At 46.9% G+C, this 20,860-nt stretch overlaps 1 protein-coding gene across 4 annotated transcripts in view; it reads left to right on the forward strand.

Moving 5' to 3' along the window:
- Positions 1-20,860, forward strand: part of lmo7b (LIM domain 7b) — a 40,391-nt gene that overhangs the window by 14,983 nt on the left and 4,548 nt on the right. The window contains exons 10-26 of one of the 4 annotated variants that reach the window (XM_062528501.1): positions 3,336-3,365; positions 4,357-4,534; positions 6,791-6,894; positions 7,384-8,089; positions 9,688-9,945; positions 10,703-10,817; positions 12,363-12,524; positions 14,476-14,651; positions 15,340-15,403; positions 15,567-15,620; positions 17,086-17,111; positions 17,408-17,515; positions 17,798-17,905; positions 18,352-18,557; positions 18,922-18,966; positions 19,532-19,587; positions 20,130-20,319. In XM_062528501.1, the coding sequence (XP_062384485.1) occupies positions 3,336-3,365; positions 4,357-4,534; positions 6,791-6,894; positions 7,384-8,089; positions 9,688-9,945; positions 10,703-10,817; positions 12,363-12,524; positions 14,476-14,651; positions 15,340-15,403; positions 15,567-15,620; positions 17,086-17,111; positions 17,408-17,515; positions 17,798-17,905; positions 18,352-18,557; positions 18,922-18,966; positions 19,532-19,587; positions 20,130-20,319 (2,586 nt within the window). The remainder of the gene's footprint in view (positions 1-3,335; positions 3,366-4,356; positions 4,535-6,790; positions 6,895-7,383; positions 8,090-9,687; positions 9,946-10,702; positions 10,818-12,362; positions 12,525-14,475; positions 14,652-15,339; positions 15,404-15,566; positions 15,621-17,085; positions 17,112-17,407; positions 17,516-17,797; positions 17,906-18,351; positions 18,558-18,921; positions 18,967-19,531; positions 19,588-20,129; positions 20,320-20,860) is intronic. The other 3 variants (XM_062528505.1, XM_062528504.1, XM_062528502.1) reach the window with 3 other exon arrangements.

Below are 20,860 nucleotides of genomic sequence, written 5' to 3' on the forward strand. Positions count from 1 at the left end.
GTGTGTGTGTGGCTGTCCAAGATGAGTTGTCGCGCTCTTCGGGCACTAACCCTGCATGTGGCCGTCGTGCTCCCACCGCTCACGCTGCTCGTTGTTTGCTCATGACACTGTAGCTATCTCTCAACCAGCGGCACCATGTCCCCCCACTCGTCGGAGAGAGACTCGACCTTGACCCCCACGACCCCTCGCAGCCCTGACCCCCGCGACCCCCAGGAGATGTTCCTGCAGGCCCTGCACCACCACGCCTGCGAGTCCGGCTCATCGGCCGAGGACGACGAGGACGACGATGACCGCCGCGGCAGCGGAGACCCGGACCTCGTGATGGACGACTTGTACGCCCGCCGGGTCGGACACAGCGTCCACTTGACCTCCAGTAACCCCGAGGCCGCCCGCTTCCTGCCCAAGCACTGGACCCCCGAGGAGGACGAGCACGTCCAGCGCATCCAGATGGGCTCCCAGAGACGGCCCTGGTACAAGAAGCTGCAGGGCTTCAGGTCGGTCTGACGAGGAGAGGGACAGAGAGAGAGAGAGAGGCATTGTGGGTAGGGAGAGGTTTTATGGAGGGCAGTTCATTTTGCAGATTGGTCAGTTGGCACAAAAAGCTGTAGGGCTACAGGTCGGTCTGAGGATGAGAGGGACAGAGAGAGGAATTGTGGGTAGGGAAGGGGTGTGTGTGTGTGTGTGTGTGGGTGCAGGACAGTTTATCTTGCAGGTTGACCAGTGCCCTAGATGCAGTGAGATGATGAAGTTGTGATTGAGTTTTACCTGATTGCCCTCTGGAGCTTTACCTGTGTTGGGAAAAGGCCTGATGCACTGAAGTCTAGGGCTGTCTATCAAACTGCGTACTTGCACACTTCTAATACTTAGTTTAAGCACTATACTGACATGTGGTTTAGTATGGAAGTATGTGGTTTGAGACGGTTTCACTGCTTTTCCCACCCTAGCTGTCTCCTCCTGTCTGCTTGTTCTATAGTCTTCAGTAGACTTTACTCCTGCTGTTGTCTTGTCATTCTGATCTGTTTGTTTTTATCTCTTCACTTTTTCACGTCCGTCTCCCCTGTTCACTCCATTTCTTGCTCTTGCTTCACCTCCCTCATTCCCTCATTCACTCCTTTGCACTCCTCCCTCTTCTCTTTCTTTCTCTCTCTCCATCTCTCACCCCCGTTCATCTGTTCATCTCTGCTGGCTGTAGCCGAAAGAAGTCGGGCTCGGAGGACGATGATGACTCTGATTATGACATCAACCCGTGGCTTGCTGGACGTGCGCGCCCCGCCTCTGCACCCCCTAGAGCCCCGCCCACCCATTGAAGCCACGCCCACTCCTTCCTGCCACTGCTAGCTTACCTGCCAGATAGCAGCCAGATCTCAACCGGCTCCGCGCCGACACGGGGCCAGATCGGTTTCACAGCTGGACGTCACCTGGGTAGCACTAGCCGAGTACTATTCAGACCCCCCCCCCCCCCCCCCCAAGCACTAAGTCCTACCAAAGCTACCGCTAGTCTCTAACTCTCAACACACAGGCAATATGCAGGATCTGACCTGATGAAGATTTTTCTAGTTCACATAGATACTGTGTGTGGCTAGACACGTATGGAGTGTGATGTTCATATCCAGTTTTATGGAGTTTGCTTTTGTGTATCTAAAATAGCTCTTCAACCCTCTTTTGAACCCTTTCTAGATGTTTCCCTGAGATGGCCCCCTCCACCTTTTCTTCTCCTCCTCCTCCTCCACCCCTCTGCTTCCCTCTCTTCCTCTGACAAACACACTCTCTCATCCCAGCCAAACGAGCTCTGAGTGGCAGGAGTAGGTTTTGCCATCTTAGAACCTTCAGGGTTATCACCTGGAGTGGTGGTTTTAGAGGGGTTGAGTCCTCTGCCTCTAAAAATAGACTGTTCTAGAATAGATTGTTTTTTCTCTACTCCTCTCAAATGGACCATTCTAGAATGGAAGCTCCTCTTCTAAAAATGGGTAAAACTAGAGTGAATCCCCTCTCCTCTGAAATAGAGCCTCAGCTGTTTGAACTTTCAGCAAAACAGGAATCCTCTGTTGAGAGGATCTCGCTCATCTGTCCCAAAGAAGTTTTCCGACATGGTAGCATACCAGTCCATGTCATTCTTGATGCAGACAACGTCTCAGAAGTGCCCTCAGCGGAAAAGTCCCAAAACTAAGGAACACTTGGATTTTGAATTTATTTTGACTTACACTGCCTGCCTGCGATGCTTTGATCAGAAAGTGAACAAACTATTTTTGTTGTATTCACATCAAATAATTGATGCCATCCATGTAATTTATTGCTTTGCAATACTTGATGTCAAAGTTGCGATATTAGTAAGCTGTGTACATGTTGCAGTTGTGTGAGATATTCGTTTGAAATGTGTATGAAATGTGTTTGAACTGAATAAATGCTCACTGAAGTTTCTGCCCCCTCATGTAAACATGAACCATAGTGCTGACACAGCCAGATATATACTACAATTCCCAGGAAGCTTTGCAGCAGTGTTTACACAGCTCCCTGTGTGGTCATGTTTTCAGAGCATGGACAGAGACTGTTGGAAAGGACAATGACCTCATCTGCATTTGATAGCCTAGTGCTAGCGGTGGTGTCATGACGTAGCTGTCAGAGTTGTGTGAGTATGTGTTGGATGGTGTTGCATTACTTTCATGGTTCAATAAAGATGGTCAACAAAACAAAGTCTGTGTGTGTGTGTGTGTGTGTGTTTTGGTGTGAGAGGGACACTCGGATTCTCTCACTGGCGCGTGAGTTGTGTGTATGTGTGTGTGTGTGTGTGTTTTGCATGTGTTGGTGCAGAACTTGAGTGACATAACTGCGTACGTCAACAGCAGCAGGGGAGCCAAGTGGTCTTTCCCTCTGTTGTCCAGCCCCTCTGGTCCCTGGACATATCCACTATAACCTGACTCTGAATGCCCTTTTCATGTGTAATTGTGTTTAATGAGTTAATGTTTTAATGCCTTTGTCTCCTCCCAAAGTGCTCCCTTGTAAGTATAGTTTCACATTTCTACTTCAAAGTCTGTCTGTAGTGTTAAGCTGAAGAGCTGAATACAATTGGGGTAGGTCCCACCACATTATCAGAGAGAGAAAGAGTGTGTGTGTGTGTGTGTGTGGCCACCTCCCCTTGTCAACTCCCGCCTTTCCCTGGCTGCTGAGCTGGTGTGTTTGGAATCTGGTTCTTCTTGTTTAACTCTGTCAAAAGTAGCCGCTCTGTGAGACTGGAGAACTTGGCTCCTGTGGCGGTCATTAGTGTGTAGGTGGGACTCCCCTCCGTAGTGATTCCAAGTGTGTGTGTGTGTGTGTGTGTGTGTGTGTGTGTCTCCTAGACTACCTCTGCGGACCTATGTGACTGTGGGGTAAGTCCTCTGCTCGTTCTGGCCAGTGCTCCTCTAAGGGCTTCCACTGCTGCCATCTATCTGCTGCCATCTATCTGCTGCCATAGCCTGTTTTGCTGTGTGTGTGTGTGTGTGTGTGTCTCGGGAAGGCATGAGATGATCATGCTCTGCTGTGTGTGTGTGTTTGGTGGGAAGAGGTGCCTATGCTGCTGTGGTGGTGGCGCTCTAGATTGAATTGGGCTGAGTGGACCTTGCCGCTGGTCTGTTCTGGACCAAGGCCCGCCCCACTGGTCCACTGAAGCCTTCGCTGGTGTCCAGCCCGCTTTGCTGCCCTGTTTTAAAACTCCTCCTGTGTTGTCCGTCCAACTGATAATATTCTCTCTCTCTCGCTCTCTCGCTCTCTCTCTCTCTCTCTCTCTCTCTCTCTCTCTCTCTCTCTCTCTCTCTCTCTCTCTCTCTCTCTCTCTCTCTCTCTCTCTCTCTCTCTCTCTCTCTCTCTCTCTCTCTCGCTCTCTCGCTCTCTCTCTGGACTTAAGCTGCTGGTCAGCATTGCAAATTGCTAAGCAAATGTCCAGGGTAAGGCATGATGCGCCTGACCGGTCACTTGTGTTTGAGTTTCTTATCTCTGTTTATGTGCTCCATGGTTTGTGTGTGTGTGTGTGTGTGTGTGTGGGAAAGATGGAGGTGTTTGGTCATTTTCATGACCAATAATTATGTGAGAACCGCTTTGTTCATATTATGGTTTGTGGCCTCATGCAAAGCTGTCTTTATCGGTGGTGTGGTAATGAGTCATGCAAAGCAGGCCATTATGTTTATGGTGCGCCTTTGCATGGCCTGCTTGCCCTGCTTTGACATCATCTGCTAACTTTGTGCTGTGCAGTGTTGACATTGATCTTGTCCCGGTTTCTGGTGTCACATGTTGAGCTGTGTGTGTGTGTGAGAGAGCGAGAGATGTATATTTTGGTGTGTGTGCGCTCGGTCATCTCATTCTCCTCGGCTCTCCTCTGGTCAGGAGTAAGTCCCTGAGTGACATCCCTCTGGGCTCGTCGACATCTTTGACCCCTCACCTCTACCGCTCCGCGTTGACCTTTGACATCGGCTTGGAAGCAGCTGCTGCCGGACAACTCAGGCAGGAGCACCTCCGCAGGATCCACGGCCGCATCAAGGAGACTGAGGCCAAGTGGCAGGAGGTACACACACACACGCACACACACACACCTGTGTTTGAGTCTCTTCGGGGTGTGTGCACACTATGTATGTCTCTGTCAGTACAGCTCATATTTTAACTTCTATAACACACAATGCTCTGGCCATTAAAGTGGGGTCATTCCACCTCAATTCAACAGATTTTAGAGAAAATTTCTGCTTGACCATCTCAGATTTGCTTCAAACTTTTACCATCTAAAGAGTAACCATTTAAATTAACTTAGCCAAAATATTAGATTGGTATACCTAATATATCCAGAGAAAAACATTTTTGAACATGGTACCCCCCTTCTGATTTTTGGCACATTGGCGCCCTCATCTAAATCTGCAGCAAAGTTCAGATGTCATTATCTCAAAAAGTGTTCAAGCTAAAGACTTCAATTTTTCTGTGAATAATGATTGCTACCTATAGATTCCACATATTCATTCGTAAGTCGTATGTGTTGACACTGACTGTGTTTCAGTCTTGTGAAATCAGAAGAAAAATTGCAGATTTCTTTCACACCCCCACATTGGGTGCCCCATTACACAATTTGTAAACAAAATGTTTGGCAAATGGTTATGTCTCTCTACAGAAGTGTTTAAGCTGTCTTTGAAAAAGTAATGAAGAGGTGTCTATATTGCTTTTTTGTTGGAAGTATTGTAACACAAAACTGAAAAACAATCAATTTGGATAATATTGTATCTCCCCATTACAGAGGTATGACAAGCTATACCAATGAATTGAACACATCTCCAGAAAGAGTATGGAACGGGCTTTCAGACTGTGAAATTTCAAGATGGTATTATGGCTATGTTTATTGAAATGTTATTTTTGAAATATTGGTCTACTATAACAACACATTGCTGATATCCATGAACAGTGACATCTAGTGGCATTAAATAGTGACAGCAGCAATTTATTTCGGAAATACAGGAAATATTTTATTAGTTCATCACTCAGCAAGTAAATGAAAATATAAATGTTTAACAGTATGAGACATAAACATCTGATACTTAGGAATAAGACAAGGATTATGAAATCATTAAATAATAGCACAAAAAAGCAACGCTAATTGTAATAGACCAATATTTAAAAAAATGTTTTTAAATAACTGCAGCCATAATACCATCTTGAAATTTCACAGTCTGAAAGCCCATTTCATACTCTTTCTGGAGATGTGTTCAATGCATTGGTATAGCGTGTCATACCTCTGTAATGGGGAGATACAATATCATCCAAATTGATTATTTTTCAGTTTTGTGTTACAATACTTCCAAGAAAAAAGCAATATAGACACCTCTTAATTACTTTTCCAAAGACAGCTTAAACACTTCTGTAGAAAGACATAACCATTTGTCAAACATTTTGTTTACAAATTGTGTAATGGGGCACCCAATGTGGGGGTTGAAAAAAAATCTGCCATTTTTCTTCTGATTTCACAAGATTGAAACACAGTCAGTATCAATACATACGGCCTACGAATGAATATGTGGAATCTATAGGTAGCAATCATTATTCCCAGAAAATTTGAAGTCTTTAGCTTGAACACTTTTTGAGATAATGACATCTGAACTTTGCTGCCGATTTAGATGAGGGCGCCAATGTGCCAAAAATCAGAAGGGGGGTGCCATGTTCAAAAACGTTTTTCTCTGGATGTATTAGGTATACCAATCTAATATTTTGGCTAAGTTAGTTTAAATGGTTACTCTTCAGGTGGTAAAATTGTGAAGGAAATCTGAGATGGTCAAGCAGAAGGCATTTGTTGAATTGAGGTGGAATGACCCAGTGTATATTTCATGTTAACAAAATGTTAATTAATGTTAGTTAATGTGTAGATAGATCAGTGAAGATGTAGGCATTTTTTAAATTATTACTAAAAATGTACTGTGACCACATTTACAGCCATATCTATGACATATACATCTACTGTATGTTCATAAGTATATGGAAATATGGGGAGTTTTGAGGACATTATTAATCTTAATTACAAATTTAACCTGCCAATTTCTCTTTTCTATCACTCCGTTGACCGTTTGCTGTAAATGCTGTCGTAGTGTATTTAGAGTAATGATTTAAAACATTTATATCTCCACTGATTCATTTACACATTAAATACACATGTTGTTAACCTGACATTTTCCCTTTAAATAGCCTTAGCTGCTGAAATGGTTTAAAATTAAACACCCAAACAAACGGTCTATTCTGCTACTCTGCATGCCTGTTCATCAGCTTACGTAACTGTGTGTGTGTGTGTTAGGACCTGACGCGCTGGAAGGACAGGCGGCGCACTACAAACTCTGATCTTCACAGGAAGAGAGAGGATAGGGGGCTGGACACACACGAAGAGCTGCTGGAGAGGAGGTACAGTACAACACACACACACACACAGTATATATGGTGCAGACGGCACTCACACTGAGGCTTGAACACAAACATCACCTGACTACCACCAGGTGCTGAACATGCGCGCGCACACACGCACCTTACTTATTTGTTGTTCTCATGGCCTTGCGTGTAAACTAACCAGGTATGTGAGGTATGTAGTGTCACACATGGATCAACACCTGCCTGTGTGTGTGTGTGTGAAGTGGGAGAGGTCAGAATGGAAGTCATGCGTGTTCCCTACATAGGAAGTGTGTGTGTGTGTGTGTCTACTGTTAAAAGATATAAAGGGCAGACTTCTTGTTTTTATTTTGCCCTCTCTCTCTTGTTCAGTCGGAGGTGTGTTGAGTCTATGTTCAGTTCTCTCTCTGTGTGTGTTTGTGTGTGTGTGTGTGTGTGTGTGTGTGAGAGAGAGAGAAACTGTTATCTGATAGCCACTTCTCCCTCTCCTCTTCTTTCTCTCTGCAGTGAGCAGGAGGCCTTTTGTGGCAGTGTCTACGCCCCCATCTGCTACTCCTCACACACACACACTCTCGCTCACACACACCCACCCACACCCCACCTGCAGCCGCAGCAGCAGCAGCACGAGGCCGACCTCACACACCGCTCACGTGCTCCGCTGTCCCGTGGTCAGGCCGTGGAGGGTCCAGCAGCCGCCGCCGCCGCCACCTTCAGAGGACGCCTGCCTCCCTCCGAGCCCGCGGCCCAAGGAGAGAGCCTCCCGCTGGGCAGCCTGCCCACGGACCTGGCCTCCCTCCCTGCCCCCGGCTCCGGCTCCATGCCAGGGCTCATGGGAAGCAGTGGCAGCCCCGAGAGCCCTGCTAGGATGGCGAACGGCGCCCAGTCGGTGGCCCCCGGCGCTCTCAAGGTCCACTGGAACAGCCCGGTGTCGTCCAGTCTGACGGGCAGCCCCATGGCGCGTCCCGGCGGGCCCCAGACCCCGTACGGTGCCAGCGCCGGACTGGACCCCATGGAGGACCTGCAGGGAGGCGGCCCGCTCTACCGGCCCGGGACCCCCGCGGTGAAGCCCTTCGACGGGGGATCCAGGATGTCGTCCACCCTGCCCCGGGGCTTCCGGCGGTCCGAGGGCAGCTCGTGCCTCTCCGCTGGGGTCACCCCGCGGCCCTTTGGGGCCAAGACCTCCTCCAGAGTGTCCATGTCGAAGCTCTACGCGGTGAGTAGCCGCCCGAGTTCCCCCTGGGTCCTGTGACTCCTCTAAAGTTCTCCAGTCTGTCCTGTTTAATCAGGTCTTGTCCACTCTGTGACCCCTCTAAAGCACTCTTGTCTGTCCTGTTTAAGCTGATGGTTTTGTCCACTCTGTGACGCTCCTCTGTCCTGTTTCAGCAGGCTGTTTTGTCCCCTCCGCTCCCCTGTCTCTAAGTGTTGTGCGTCTAGGCTTTCTCTCGGCTCTTTCAGTGTGTGAGCCACTCATTGAGGGCTAATCTCCTTCATCTTCCCCTGCCCTACATTTAGTCTGTCCTGCCTTTTCTACTCCTTTGTTTTGTTTCTCTCTCAGTTCTCTCTCCCTTTCTCTTTCTAGGCTCTGGTGTTTAGTGACCACGTCCGGTCTTGTGATCGTAGCTCTGAAAGTGTGTGTGGGTGTGTGTGTGATTGATCTTCTCCTGCCTTGTTGCTGTGTGATGACAGTGATGATTGTCTGACTGGGTGACTGGCTCACTCCCGGTATTGTTTTTAAATATTAGTTCAGTTTGTAAATATGAACACTGGCATCAGCTCTCAAGTCACATTTATTTATATAGCACACTTGCACACACAATGCAGTTGATCCAAGGTGCTCACAGAAATAAAATAAATACAGTAATAAAAACAACAATGTGAGCATTAGTGCAGACCTACTGCTCTGTCTTGTGATTATAGCTCTGGTGGTGTGTAATGGTGCCAGTCTATTGGCTGGACTACAATATTTACAATTGACACCAGGAGTTCAGTTTGTAAATGTGAATGTTCGCATAAGCTTTACAGACCTACTGACGGGCAGTTTTGTCAGTCAGTTGACTTAACTACTGAGCAAGTTACTTTTGTGACACACTTGCTTGCCCCTACTCTGTGTGTGTGTGTGTGTGTGTGTGTGTGTGTGTGTGTGTGTGTGGAGTAGTATTACCCCTCCACCTGATCACCTGGCTTCTGCTGTAAATAATGAATTGTGCCCATAGGTGTGTGTGCTCCGTTTTCCCACTGTAGACTGAAACTCAACCTTCTGTGTGTGTGTGTGTGTGTGTGTGTGTGTGTGTGTGTGTGTGAAGGGCATAGACTGTCTGTTCCTCAGTAACTTACTATTGAATTCTTCTCTGAAGGAGCATCTTGTTACTGTGCTGCAAGTAGAGCAATGCGTTTGTGCTCCAACAACCACATCTAACAACCCGACACACCTGACATACTTCCCTTCGACTTCCTTCTTCCTCCTTCTCCTTCGACTACACTTTAACTAATGCTTAAACTTCTGCACTCTCATCCTCTGGAAGTAGTATTTATTATTACTGAAGGTCTCCTTTGCAATATTGTAGTTGTTTGTCATTTTGTAAGTGACTTTATATAAAAGCACCTGCTAAGGGAATGAATGCAAATGTTCTATTGAGGAATGTTGTTTTAAGTGCCCCATGTTAACCTTTGCTGCATCAGAGATCATTGTCCTGTTTACAGTGTTTTTCTGTGTTATTGTTCCTGCTGCATGTTGATCCACTGGTTTTAATTCATCTCACTGGTCAATGTGCCTGTGTCTTGACTCTTGACCGTGTGTGTGTGTGTGTGTAGAAGGATGACTCGCATAAAAGCCTCCTGAGCAACACAAAGGGCCCAGCTCTCTTCACCAGTCTGCCTGCCCCCTACGCAAAGGTCGCGCCCTTTGCTGATTTCGAGCGACCTTTAGCTCCGCCCATGCAGAGCAGTCCAAGACAGGAGAGAAGGGAGGAAGGTGGGCGGACCTCTGCCGGCATCAACCAATCATCTCCTCCCAACTTCACCGCATCACTTCCTGACTACACATCTGGACCTCAGAGTGTGGAGAGTGAGGTAAGAAGAATTATGATCAGGGCTTTACCAGAACCATATAATTGGGTCAGCAACAGAACAGCAGTCCGCCATAGTCCACCTGTCTTTTGTGATTGGGTGATATGACAAACTGATTTGGATCTGTCTTGCTGTGTGTGTGTGTGTGTGTGTGTGTGTGTGTGTGTGTCACTGTGCTGCAGGCAATTGAGCCAAATTGCACAGTGTCTGCTTGGCTTTATCAACCATCAGCGGTCAAATTCTAAAAACTCAGACCAGATGGTCCCTACTAACGGTACTTCCATTTTCGAGCCAGATTCTGTTACTGATTCTGATTCTGGCTACTGTTGGTTGATTCAGTCCAAATCAACACTCCAGCACACTCAAACTCTCTCCTGTGGTGGAGTCAAGTAGAGGATAGGTGTTATCCATTGTGTTTTGGAATTTGATCTTCTTTGAAGTTAGTGTCATGGAAGTGCATGGTACATGCCTTTGCATGCATTTTGTGTGATGTCAGATTGTGTGTGTGTGTGTGTGTGTGTGTGTGTGTGTGTGTGTGTGTGTGTGTGTGTGTGTGTGGTGATGCAGTAGGTGAGCTCCAGTTTCTTGCAGGAAACTCATGACACAGGATCCTCAGATGTAACCTTCCACTTCTACTCCTGTTCTTTCTCCTCTCCCTCCCTCTCTCATGCCTTTACCTTCTCTTCACTACATCCCTCTTCCTCTACCTCTACCTCTCTCTCTTCTTCTCCCTCCCTCCCTCCCTCCCTCTCTCTCTCAGGTGCTCCACAGTGACATGCGAGTCAGTCTGAACCAGAGACCCAACACCGGTACGGACTTTGGCTTCCAGACCCACTGGGACTCTACTGGAGCCCGCATCACCTCCATCCAGCCAGGTAAGGGCAGCACTTGGGGACACCTGTTAGGACAGGTGAGATGAGGGCAGGGCAGAGCGCAGGTAAGAGCAGCACCTGAGGTCACCTGTGTTACAGTAGGATGGGTTAGGGCAGGGCAGAGCGCAGGTAAGAGCAGCATCTGGAGTCACCTGTGTTAAGACAGGTGAGGGCAAGTGGCAGGTGAGAAGAGGAGCAGGTTGGTTTTTAAGGAACTCACTTGACACATTTACATGGGTATTTCCCTCTTTGGTTGGTCCTTGTATGGGTTAAAGGCTTCAGACTCAGTGCCTTGTGGGGTTGGGCTCAGTTTGGTAATTCACCATGTGAAACCTCAGTCTAATTCAGTAATCTTAATATACTGTAGGTAACTGTGTGAGATGCCGAACCTTTGAGAAGGGACACATTCATGTTGATAAAAGGTTGATTTAGTGAACTGGTTGTCAGTTTGTACAATGTTGGCTTAGGGTAAAAGGTGTGTGTGTGTGTGTGTGTGTCAGCACATGCTCATGGTAAAGGTGTTTGGTTTACATGGTTGTGTGTGTGAGGATGCATGCTCAGATAGATGCGGAAGAGCACGGTCATCGTGTGTACGTGTGTCCTCATCGTTCGTTCGTGTGTGTGTGTGTGTGTCCTCGTCCTCTGTCCTGGCTAAGGGGTACATGCATGATTGATGTGGAGTAGGAGAGGTGTTATTTACCCTGCATGCATCAGGAGGATTAGTCTGCTGTCTAGCGGGGACAGAACGCAGCCTGCTGCCCAGCCCTGGTCTGTTCCTCTGGGGCAGTGGAATCACATAACCTACATAGCACCTGAGGTGGGGGGAAAGAACGCCCTAAAGGGAGTTCTACCTTCAGCCTCAAGTGGAGTACAGACAGCCAAGCTGACGATTCACACTTTGCCTCAAGATATGAGATTGATTTAGTGTGACTTTATTGCTCCAAGTCACTGAATTTCATGAACATTCTATTCCATTCTATGAATCTATTTGTGTTACTACACACAGTGTTGTTTAAGTGTGTCGGTCTGGAGACGTGAGGAATTTCCTCACTGGTAATAGTGTGTATGGTAGGCGTATGTCTGGTTTGTTATAGGCAGTGTGTGTGTGTGTGTGTGTGTTGCTAGGGCTGGGCACTCAGGTATTTGCACTGGCTCTCTTGGTATGTTGTCGTGGAATGTTGTGTTTGCTACTGTATGCAGATCGGGTCGATTTGGCAGTTTTGCACTCTGCTGTTCAGCAGTTATCTTGGTACGATTGCACCCATCCAACCAACCATTAGATTACTGTCCAGACACAGAGACGGCAGAAACACACTCATCTGATCCTGTTCTGAGTGACCACTGCACACTAGTGTATTTACACGATTGCCGTTTGTAGAGTCAAACTTCTTCAAATATTTGACTCTTAAAAAGCTGCACCTGCAAAAAAAATGAGTTTGTAGAACTGCCCGTAGTTGAAACCTGCCAAGGGTTGAGAATTGGGTAAATGAGCCCTAAAACTCTAAACGGAGCCCTTTGACCTTTGACCTTTGCCCCTTGCCCCCCCAGGCAGTCCTGCGGAGCTGTGCCACCTGTGCGTGGGCGATGAGATCCTGGCGGTAGGCGGGCACAGCGTGGGGCACATGAGCTACACGCAGTGGAAGGACAGCATGGCAGAGGCCCTCGCCAAGGGCAACCTCCTCATGGACGTGCGGCGCCATGGACACGCCGGTGAGGCCCTCTGTGTGTGTGTGTGTGTGTGTGTGTCTGTGCGCGTGCGTGCGTGCGTGTTTAATTATGTCTGGAGGGGTGTTTGTGTGTATCTGTCTTTATGTATGTCTGGAGGTGTGTGTGTCTGTCTGGAGGGTGTGTGTGTCTCCAGCATGGGGCTACATACCACATTTCAAATGTCTGTGTGTGTGTCTTCTGTCTTGAGGGTCACACACATCCGTGTGTGTGTCTGCTCCCTCTGGCTTTAATCCTCCCTGTTCTAAAGTCAGCAGCAGGTCTACTCCCATAGATCAAGTCACCATAGACGGCACACAACAATCACAAACATTCATGTTTGCGGCAGGTTTGTGGGAAACAAATGAGTTCACTAGAAAATATTGACAGAAGTTTGCCAATGTTTGCCACCGGTTTGCCACCACACTTAGCCAAAAATGGCAAACTTCCAGTGAACTTCTGGTGACCAACCTAATTTGCCTGTGAAATTGCGCAAATTTGCTGCAGCATTGCCAAAAGTTAACCGCAACTGTTTGCCAGAAACCTGATTTGCATGTCAAAATATGACCCTGCGGGTATGCCGTGGGGGTATGCCGTGGTGTAAACTGATTAAGGCCCTTCTTCTGTAGACTTGCATGAACATGTGCATGACCATGGCCCCTTCTCAACCTGTCTCCTCAGTCCTCGATTCGCGGTCCTCTGGCTCGTTCCCACTGATCTTTAAAGAACACTGGATAGACTATCCCATTGTTGCCACCCCATCATTTTTTATATAGATCAGTGGGAACGAGCCAGGGGATCGAGGAAGGAAGAAAGGGAGGATAGATAAAAGGATGAATGAGAAGAGCCCTATATCACCATATGTCTTGGTCAGTTTTGCATGCAAGTCTGAGAGAAATGGCCCGTTTCTCAAAGCAGGAGTGTTGGCTGGTTTTGTGTGTCTCTAGTTAGACCTGAGGAGGTGTTTAGGACCTGCTCATCCACACAGGGAAAAAAACATTAGATGCCTTCTAGAGGTGTAGGTCTGCTGTACAGTGTGAAATACTTGTTTCTGGTGTGGGTGTGTGTGTGTGTAGATGGATGTGGGTGTGTGTATGTGTAGACAGATATGGGTGTTTTCCTTAATTGTCTATGGTATAAGGCTGCAGGCTTTTTTTGGTCTGTTGCTTGGGGGTAACATGTGTGGTGGATGTCTGAAAGCAGTGTTTGCTTTGCAGTGTTTTAACTGGGCTATGCTGTGATGAAGGAGCCCTGCTTGTCTCTAGCTTCGGGATTAAGTGCGTTTGTGGAGATAGAGTGTGTGTTTTAAGTTGATTGTGGAAAGCTCTGCGTGTGTGTGTGTATGCTCTGCTATGTGCTACATATCGTGTGTGTGTGTGTGTGTGTGTGATATATGTGTGTGCTCTACTGGGTGCTTTGGGTTAAGTGTGTGTGTGTGTGTATGCTCTGCTGGGTGCTTTGGGTTAAAGTTTGTTGGTTCTGGGAAAGGTGGTCGGTCTGGTGTCCTCTGTTTCACCCAAAGCAAACCTCCAACCATCGGGCTGAAAAGCTGGCTAACCAGGGTGGCTTCCTTGCTTTCTAACCTTTCGGAACTAAATTTCCTCAGCACTGACATTTTCCTCTATTCTCACACTATTTAATTTGCATCTAATTTGTTCACATCACTCAATTGTTCACGTTATAACAGCAATCCGGTGCATACAGCACGGACAATGTGGTTTATTTGTAGATACATTAAGGCCTCTCGCTGTGTAACTTTATATCCAATAAGATCATGATGTTGATTGTGACTGACTTGAAGGCCATCCTGGTGTTTTGAAACCCAAAATCACGTCAGACAGATTTGACTGATTTTGCGGCTTTTCTGTTATTTTGGTACCCCCCGGCGTTGGCGGCGGCGTTTGCGTATGTGTGTGTGTGTACGCTACGCTACGCTGGGCTGCGCTGTGTGTCACAGACTGGGGCTGGAGCGGTCATCCTTCCCTGCCGTTTAAAAGCCATAAGACCCTCAATCTGACCAGTGCGGATTCAACACTTGTAGGTCGGCCGGAGCACTACATCGACGTCAGTCAGGACACCGGCATCGCCGCAGCCTCTGCTGCCAAGCCCTTAACTAACGGCCTGACCCACAGCGTGAGTACCCCATAGAACTCTTCAATGCTCTTCAGTGTACGTCTCTGTCTCTCTCTCTCTGTCTCTCTGTCTCTCTGTATGTTCTGTGAGGTAGAAAGGTGCCCAGTCTTGCCTGAGGAAGACCCAGCAGGGTCAAAATGTTGCTTATCTTTTCTATGTACATTTAAATATGGGAGCTCAATGCTGTGTTTCGGACATTGCATTCTTTTACTGAAGACCAGTCTGATCTGACCTTGTTGTTGAGAGTTCCTGTCAGTTACTGTGTCCAACTGTAACTAGTGAAAAGGTCCTAGGGGGGGAAGAAGTGTTGTGTGGTAGGGCTGCGTCAATTAATCAATTAATTCATTAGTCATTCACTATTACTAAATCAACCGTCAACAATTTTTGATAATTGTAAAACAGTTTGTGTCTTTCTTTTTTGTTTAAAATGTACTGATTATAAACTAATATATTCTGCTTATATTACTTCTCTGTGCATTTCTTTTAAACATCCACTTGATTAATCAATAAGATAATCAATAGATTCCTGGACTTTCAGAATAATCGTTGCGGCTCTGTTGTGAAAGAGAGAAGTAGTTACTCTGGAGAAGAAATTACCATTTAGTAATTTTGTTATGCAAGCGTGTGAAAGAACAGTCTGAGAACTGGGTGGATTGCAGAGCCACAGTAATCTATTGTCTTGTTACAGAATGTGGGACCCTCACAAATGAATGGTGGTTTCCACAATGAGGCTGTGACTTTGAGAAACAAAGGTAATTACACTGCTGTATCACCACACGCACACCCACATGCACACACTCACTTGCGCGCGCACACACACACACACACACACACACACACACACACACACACACACACACCAGCAGTCTGCTGGCCACTGACACATGACCTGCTCTCTCCTATTGTTCTGTGTAGACTATGAGCGCATTGCTATGAAAAACCGTAGAAGGAGGCTAGAATTTTTTTCAGGTAAACAGCTGTGTGTGTGTGTGTGGGAAATCGGGTACGTTTGGACTTAATTATGATCTGCGTGTGTTTGTGATGGGGAATACAAGGCTGAGGGTTTAATTCAGATTGGTTAAGGAATTAAGTTATTGCCTGCTTGCGAAATTTGTTTAAGTTAATTAACGTTTGTGGTGTCTTAATTGTGTGTGTGTGCGTTTTGTGTAATGACTTAAATTGTGATTGTCATCACCTGTTGAAGTTGTCAAATGCGTCTCCTTACCCCAGTTTGGGGTTGGTGACCTTGTCTTCAGGTTGTGCTGCCGTAGTGCGGGCAGTCTGTTATTCCATATTTATTATAGGGCATCTCTATTCACACCACATCAGCTGCTATCCAAACACACTCATTGAGCCTCATTCCACTCCAGTGTTGAGATGCCTTATATATGTGTTGAGATGCCTTATATATGTGTTGGCCCTGTAATGTCCTGCTCTGTATGTGAATGTGTGTGTGTGTGTGTGTGTGTGTGTTGGTAAATGTCATGATGTCACTCGTCTCCCCAGGAGTCCCCGCGTCAGGAGTGAGCTCCTGGGTCTATCTCTGTGGTAATGCAGAATGAGATTGCAAGATTGCTGTGGTTATTTGCACCCCTCTTTGTTTGTTTGGTTGGTTTGTATGTTTGTTGGCTTGTTTGTTCTTTAAAAAAAAAAAAAAAAAAAAAAGTTTGTATATTCGTTTAGTTTACACTGTGGTATGGAGCCATATGCAGTCCTGGATGACAACTTTGACTATAAAGACAAGGCGGGGGGGGGGGGGGGCTTACATCTATGTACTGTATGAATCAGCTGTGAGTAGAACACAAAGCAGCTCCTTCTGCTGGAAAAGCTGCACTCTGATGTGACTCATGTGCTCATCCACGGCTGTGTGTGTGTGTGTGTGTGTGTCGCCATACCTCAATGACTGATGTGTGTGAAGTGTTTCCAATTAGTAGGTGCAAGGACCCCTCCTGTAGAGATTAATTGTACCGTTCACAGCTGAAAGGGACTGAAGGCTGAAGGGCCTTCAACCTGTGTGTGTGTGCCTGCGTGCATGGCTCCGCAGGGAAGGCTTTTAAAACTCAATGCAGATACATATTTGACCTGTGTGCATGCTAAAAGCCTCTGCTGAAATGTCATAGATAATTGCAATTTCAATAAGAGTGTTTTGGTCTTTTTATCAGTTATTTTTAAACGTGTTTGTGATGTCCATTTCTGTGTTTGTTTTGCTGTGATGTGGTGTCTTGGTTCAGATTTGCTAATGGTTGAAAAGAAAAGGCATTCTCTCAGGCAGAAACAACAATGTAGACTCTGATTGAAGGAAATCAGATTACCAGTATAACCAGTGTCTGATCACCGGTCTAGATGAACATTGGTAGTTTAGTGTGAACCATCAGTAAATCTTTGAAATACTTGCTTCCACATCCTTCCCTGACACACCCACTCTCTTTGACAGGAGGATCAGAATCCGCCATATCTGATGTAAGTGTGTGTAACTTCTCTTCTATGTTCATAGATTTAAAATGTTGACAAATGTAGACTTTAAAAATGTTGCAAGCTGACCGCTTCAAAGGAGGCCGTAATGAAATATGCAGGAGTTGGTGTGGAATATTCTAATCTTGACTGCTTTCATGCGCCCATAAACTGCAAATGTAAATAATGAGGTATCTCAGAGGAACAACGCAGCCTGTTTGCATGTGGTGATGTTTGCATGGTTATCTTTAGTCTGACTCATCGTCATGGTTACTGATTCATCGTCATGGTTACTGACTCCTCAGCTGCAGGTTCCGTCCATCAGCGCGCCGGCCGGCCGCTGGTCCTGGGACCCGGAGGAGGAGAGGAAGAAGCACGAGTCCTGGCAGAGAGAGCAGGAGCGCCTCCTGCAGGTAGTCAGGGGTACTGCATGCGTAGGCTGCACAGCTGAGCCATTCAGTGGTTTAGGGTTACAGATACACATGACTAATAGCTTGTGTTCTTCCTGTGTCTGAGACATTTTTAGCTGCCAAGTTCGGGTGGGCTTATGACCGTAAACTGATGTTATACAAAAAGGGTGAAGTCCCTTGGTCTGAATTTGTGTCTGTGTCTGTGTCTGTGTCTGTGTCTGTGTCTGTGTCTGTGTCTGTGTCTGTGTCTGTGTCTGTGTCTGTGTCTGTGTCTGTGTCTGACAGGAGAAGTACCAGCGAGACCAGCAGAGGCTGGAAGATGAGTGGCGACGAGCCCAGCAGGAAGTGGGTGGTGGTGGTGGTAACCATGGCGATGGGCTCAGGGGGCCAGAGGTGAGGGTTTCTTTTTTTTATTGTGTTTTTATTTCCTCAACGAGGGAGATCTCCATACATGGTCACTCTGAGGCTGAGGAGTTCCCCAGTTCGCTGGGAAGCTGCGGTCAAAGGTTTCTGGTGACCCTTGCACAAACATATCAGATTTACTGTACTGTGCTGTTGGCTTATTCTGTGCAATATCCTCCGTTTAAAAATGTCTGCCATGATGCCAATATGAAGCTCGATGGTGTTTTAAGCCCCCACCATCTACTTCAAAGCACCAAACCAAACCAAACCAAACCTTAACCCTTGCCTAACCCTAGTGCCTTCTATGCAGCGCTGCCTGGAAGATGACGTTGGGGGCTTAAAACACCAAAAGGCTAATAGGCTAATAATTTAAAAAAAAATGCACAATGCAAATTGCATCACAGTCTCTTAACCAATCACACCCACACCCCCCTCAGGAGCACAGAGCCTTTGAAGTGGCCAATGGCGGCACTCCACGACCTTTTTCCCGCCAATCCGCTTCCTCGCCATTTGTGACCTCCAATCAGTATCCAGAGGAGGAGGCGCCAGTGAAGGCGAGGGAGGAGCCAGTGCACAGTGCAGACAGCTCCCCGTCAAAGGAGGCGGGGCTATATGAGTGTGGAGGCACCACAGCCAATCAGTGGTGAGGAGGGAGGTCAAGTGACCTTCATGAGAACACTTAACCAATCAAGTCATTACAAAGATTATCATTATGTAGATGCACTGTTCACGTTGTAGGCTTTGTGTTGTCTTTTGATAAGGTGTGATTATCGTTAGTTTAGACAGCCTTCAATAATTGATTATTTTTACCCAGCCTACTTGTCTTCCTGCTGTGTAATCAGGTGTTACTCCTCAACTCCATGTGCCATGTGTGCCGTGTTTTGTATGTGTGTGTGTGTGTGTGTGTGTGTGTGTGTGTGTTACCTGTATGTGTCCATTGCTGTGTAACTTTCTATGTGTGTCTGTGTGTGTGTGTCTGCCGCTGCCGCCGCTCCTGTGTGCTTCAGGCCTGACGAGTCGTACAGCTTTGCCACGCTCGCTGCTGCAGACAGGTCAGTGTGCCAGGGCACCCAACGCCCCAGTGCCCGCTGGGATGGTTACGCTGGACACGGGCATCACACAAGGGGCGGCCTTATGTCCATGAAGTGTCACTCATCGTCTTTTATTTTGATCATTCTTTATGAGCGTTTATGAATCTGGAAGACACTAGCTAGAAATTCATCTTGGACACATTTGTGTTCATATCGTGACGAGCAAAGCAACCAAGGGTTTAAACTGGAGAGTAGTTTACGTATGATTTAAATTTCAATTTGATTTCACTTCTTGTGCTTCTGGTTGCTGCCCCTTCAAGGATGATGAACTGGTACTCAGTCTGGGTGCTCTGTATGTGTATGCTATAACAGTTTATTGTAGTCATATGGCCTGAATAAAAAACACAACACAATTGTTAATATAGACATTAAAGTCTACAGTATGACCGCTTGTTGTGCCTTGTCCTTTCCTTTTGGTCTACTTGATGAGCCGTTTCAGTGCATTGACCAGTGTGTTCTTACTGTGTGTGTGTGTGTGTGTGTGTGTGTGTGTGTGTGTGTGTGTGTGTGTGTGTGTGTGTTTCAGGACTAAGTCCAAGTCCACCCCAACACTGGACTCCATTCACCAGCATGAAGACAGAGGTGAGCCCGGCTTTGGGATTCTCTTGGTCAGGGAGACACAAACTTCTCAGTTTATCCCACACAGAAATGTTTTCTAGTCCACCTACCGAGACTTTTATAGATCATCTGTTGAGATTCAAGTTCAGTTTACAAAATTGTTGGTGAACACTTACTGAACGACTACCTCAGTAGCTTTAACCTTCATCATATGTTTCAGTTAAGTGTCAACAGATAATTGGTTGTTAACTTGAGCATCTTGCTTTATGTTGCTATTCTGTCTAACAAACACAGATGTGTTTTGTCTTCATGTAACACATATATACCATACACTGAGCTGTTTCCTGTAGACTAGTGTGTATACCCTTTCCTCTCTCTGGTCCTTTTCTGATGTCAACCTTCTCTCATTGGCCCCTCACTTCCTGACTACCCTCTCATTGGTCCCTCTGTTCCTGACTATCCTCTCATTGGTCCCTCTGTTCCTGACTACCCTCTCATTGGTCCTCCTGTAATAGCGCCCCCCTCTGATTGGCCCAGCTGGTGTAACGCTCTCGTGTGATTGGCAGGTGCGGTGCGGGTGGAGAAGAAGCTGGGTCAGCAGATGTCGCAGGTGGAGTTCGAGCGGCAGCAGATCCTGACGGAGATGCGTAAACGGACTCCGCTGAACCGGGACAGCAGCTGGATCCGCCAGCGCAGCAGCAGCAGCAGCAGCAGCCACTACAAGGAGCCCATCGTCCTGGGCAACCCCGTCAGGAGGTCACTCAGCTCTGTGTATTGGGGGGTGATGAGGAGCACTCAGTTCTGTGTATTGGGGGGTGATGAGGAGCACTCAGTTCTGTGTATTGGGGGGTGATGAGGAGCACGCAGTTCTGTGTATTGGGGGGGTGATGAGGAGCACTCAGTTCTGTGTATTGGGGGGTGATGAGGAGCACGCAGTTCTGTGTATTGGGGGGTGATGAGGAGCACTCAGTTCTGTGTATTGGGGGGTGATGAGGAGCACGCAGTTCTGTGTATTGGGGGGTGATGAGGAGCACGCAGTTCTGTGTATTGGGGGGGTGATGAGGAGCACTCAGTTCTGTGTAAAGGGAGTCATTGTGTAGTGGGATAAGGAGCTGGGTTTGCATGCAGTAGCCTGAAAGGTTGTGGTATGGACACTAAGCATTTGCACCACAACACCCCTTGTACATTTTTTTTAATGGCTGAGTTCAGATGCAATCCGTCTGACCACTTTTCTTTTAAATTAGTTTTTTTTTTTTATTAGGCTCTGATAGGGTTTTGCCTACAAACTGATATTTCA

Source organism: Sardina pilchardus, chromosome 23, assembly GCF_963854185.1.
Source record: "Sardina pilchardus chromosome 23, fSarPil1.1, whole genome shotgun sequence".
Classification (NCBI taxonomy): Eukaryota; Metazoa; Chordata; class Actinopteri; order Clupeiformes; family Clupeidae; genus Sardina; species Sardina pilchardus.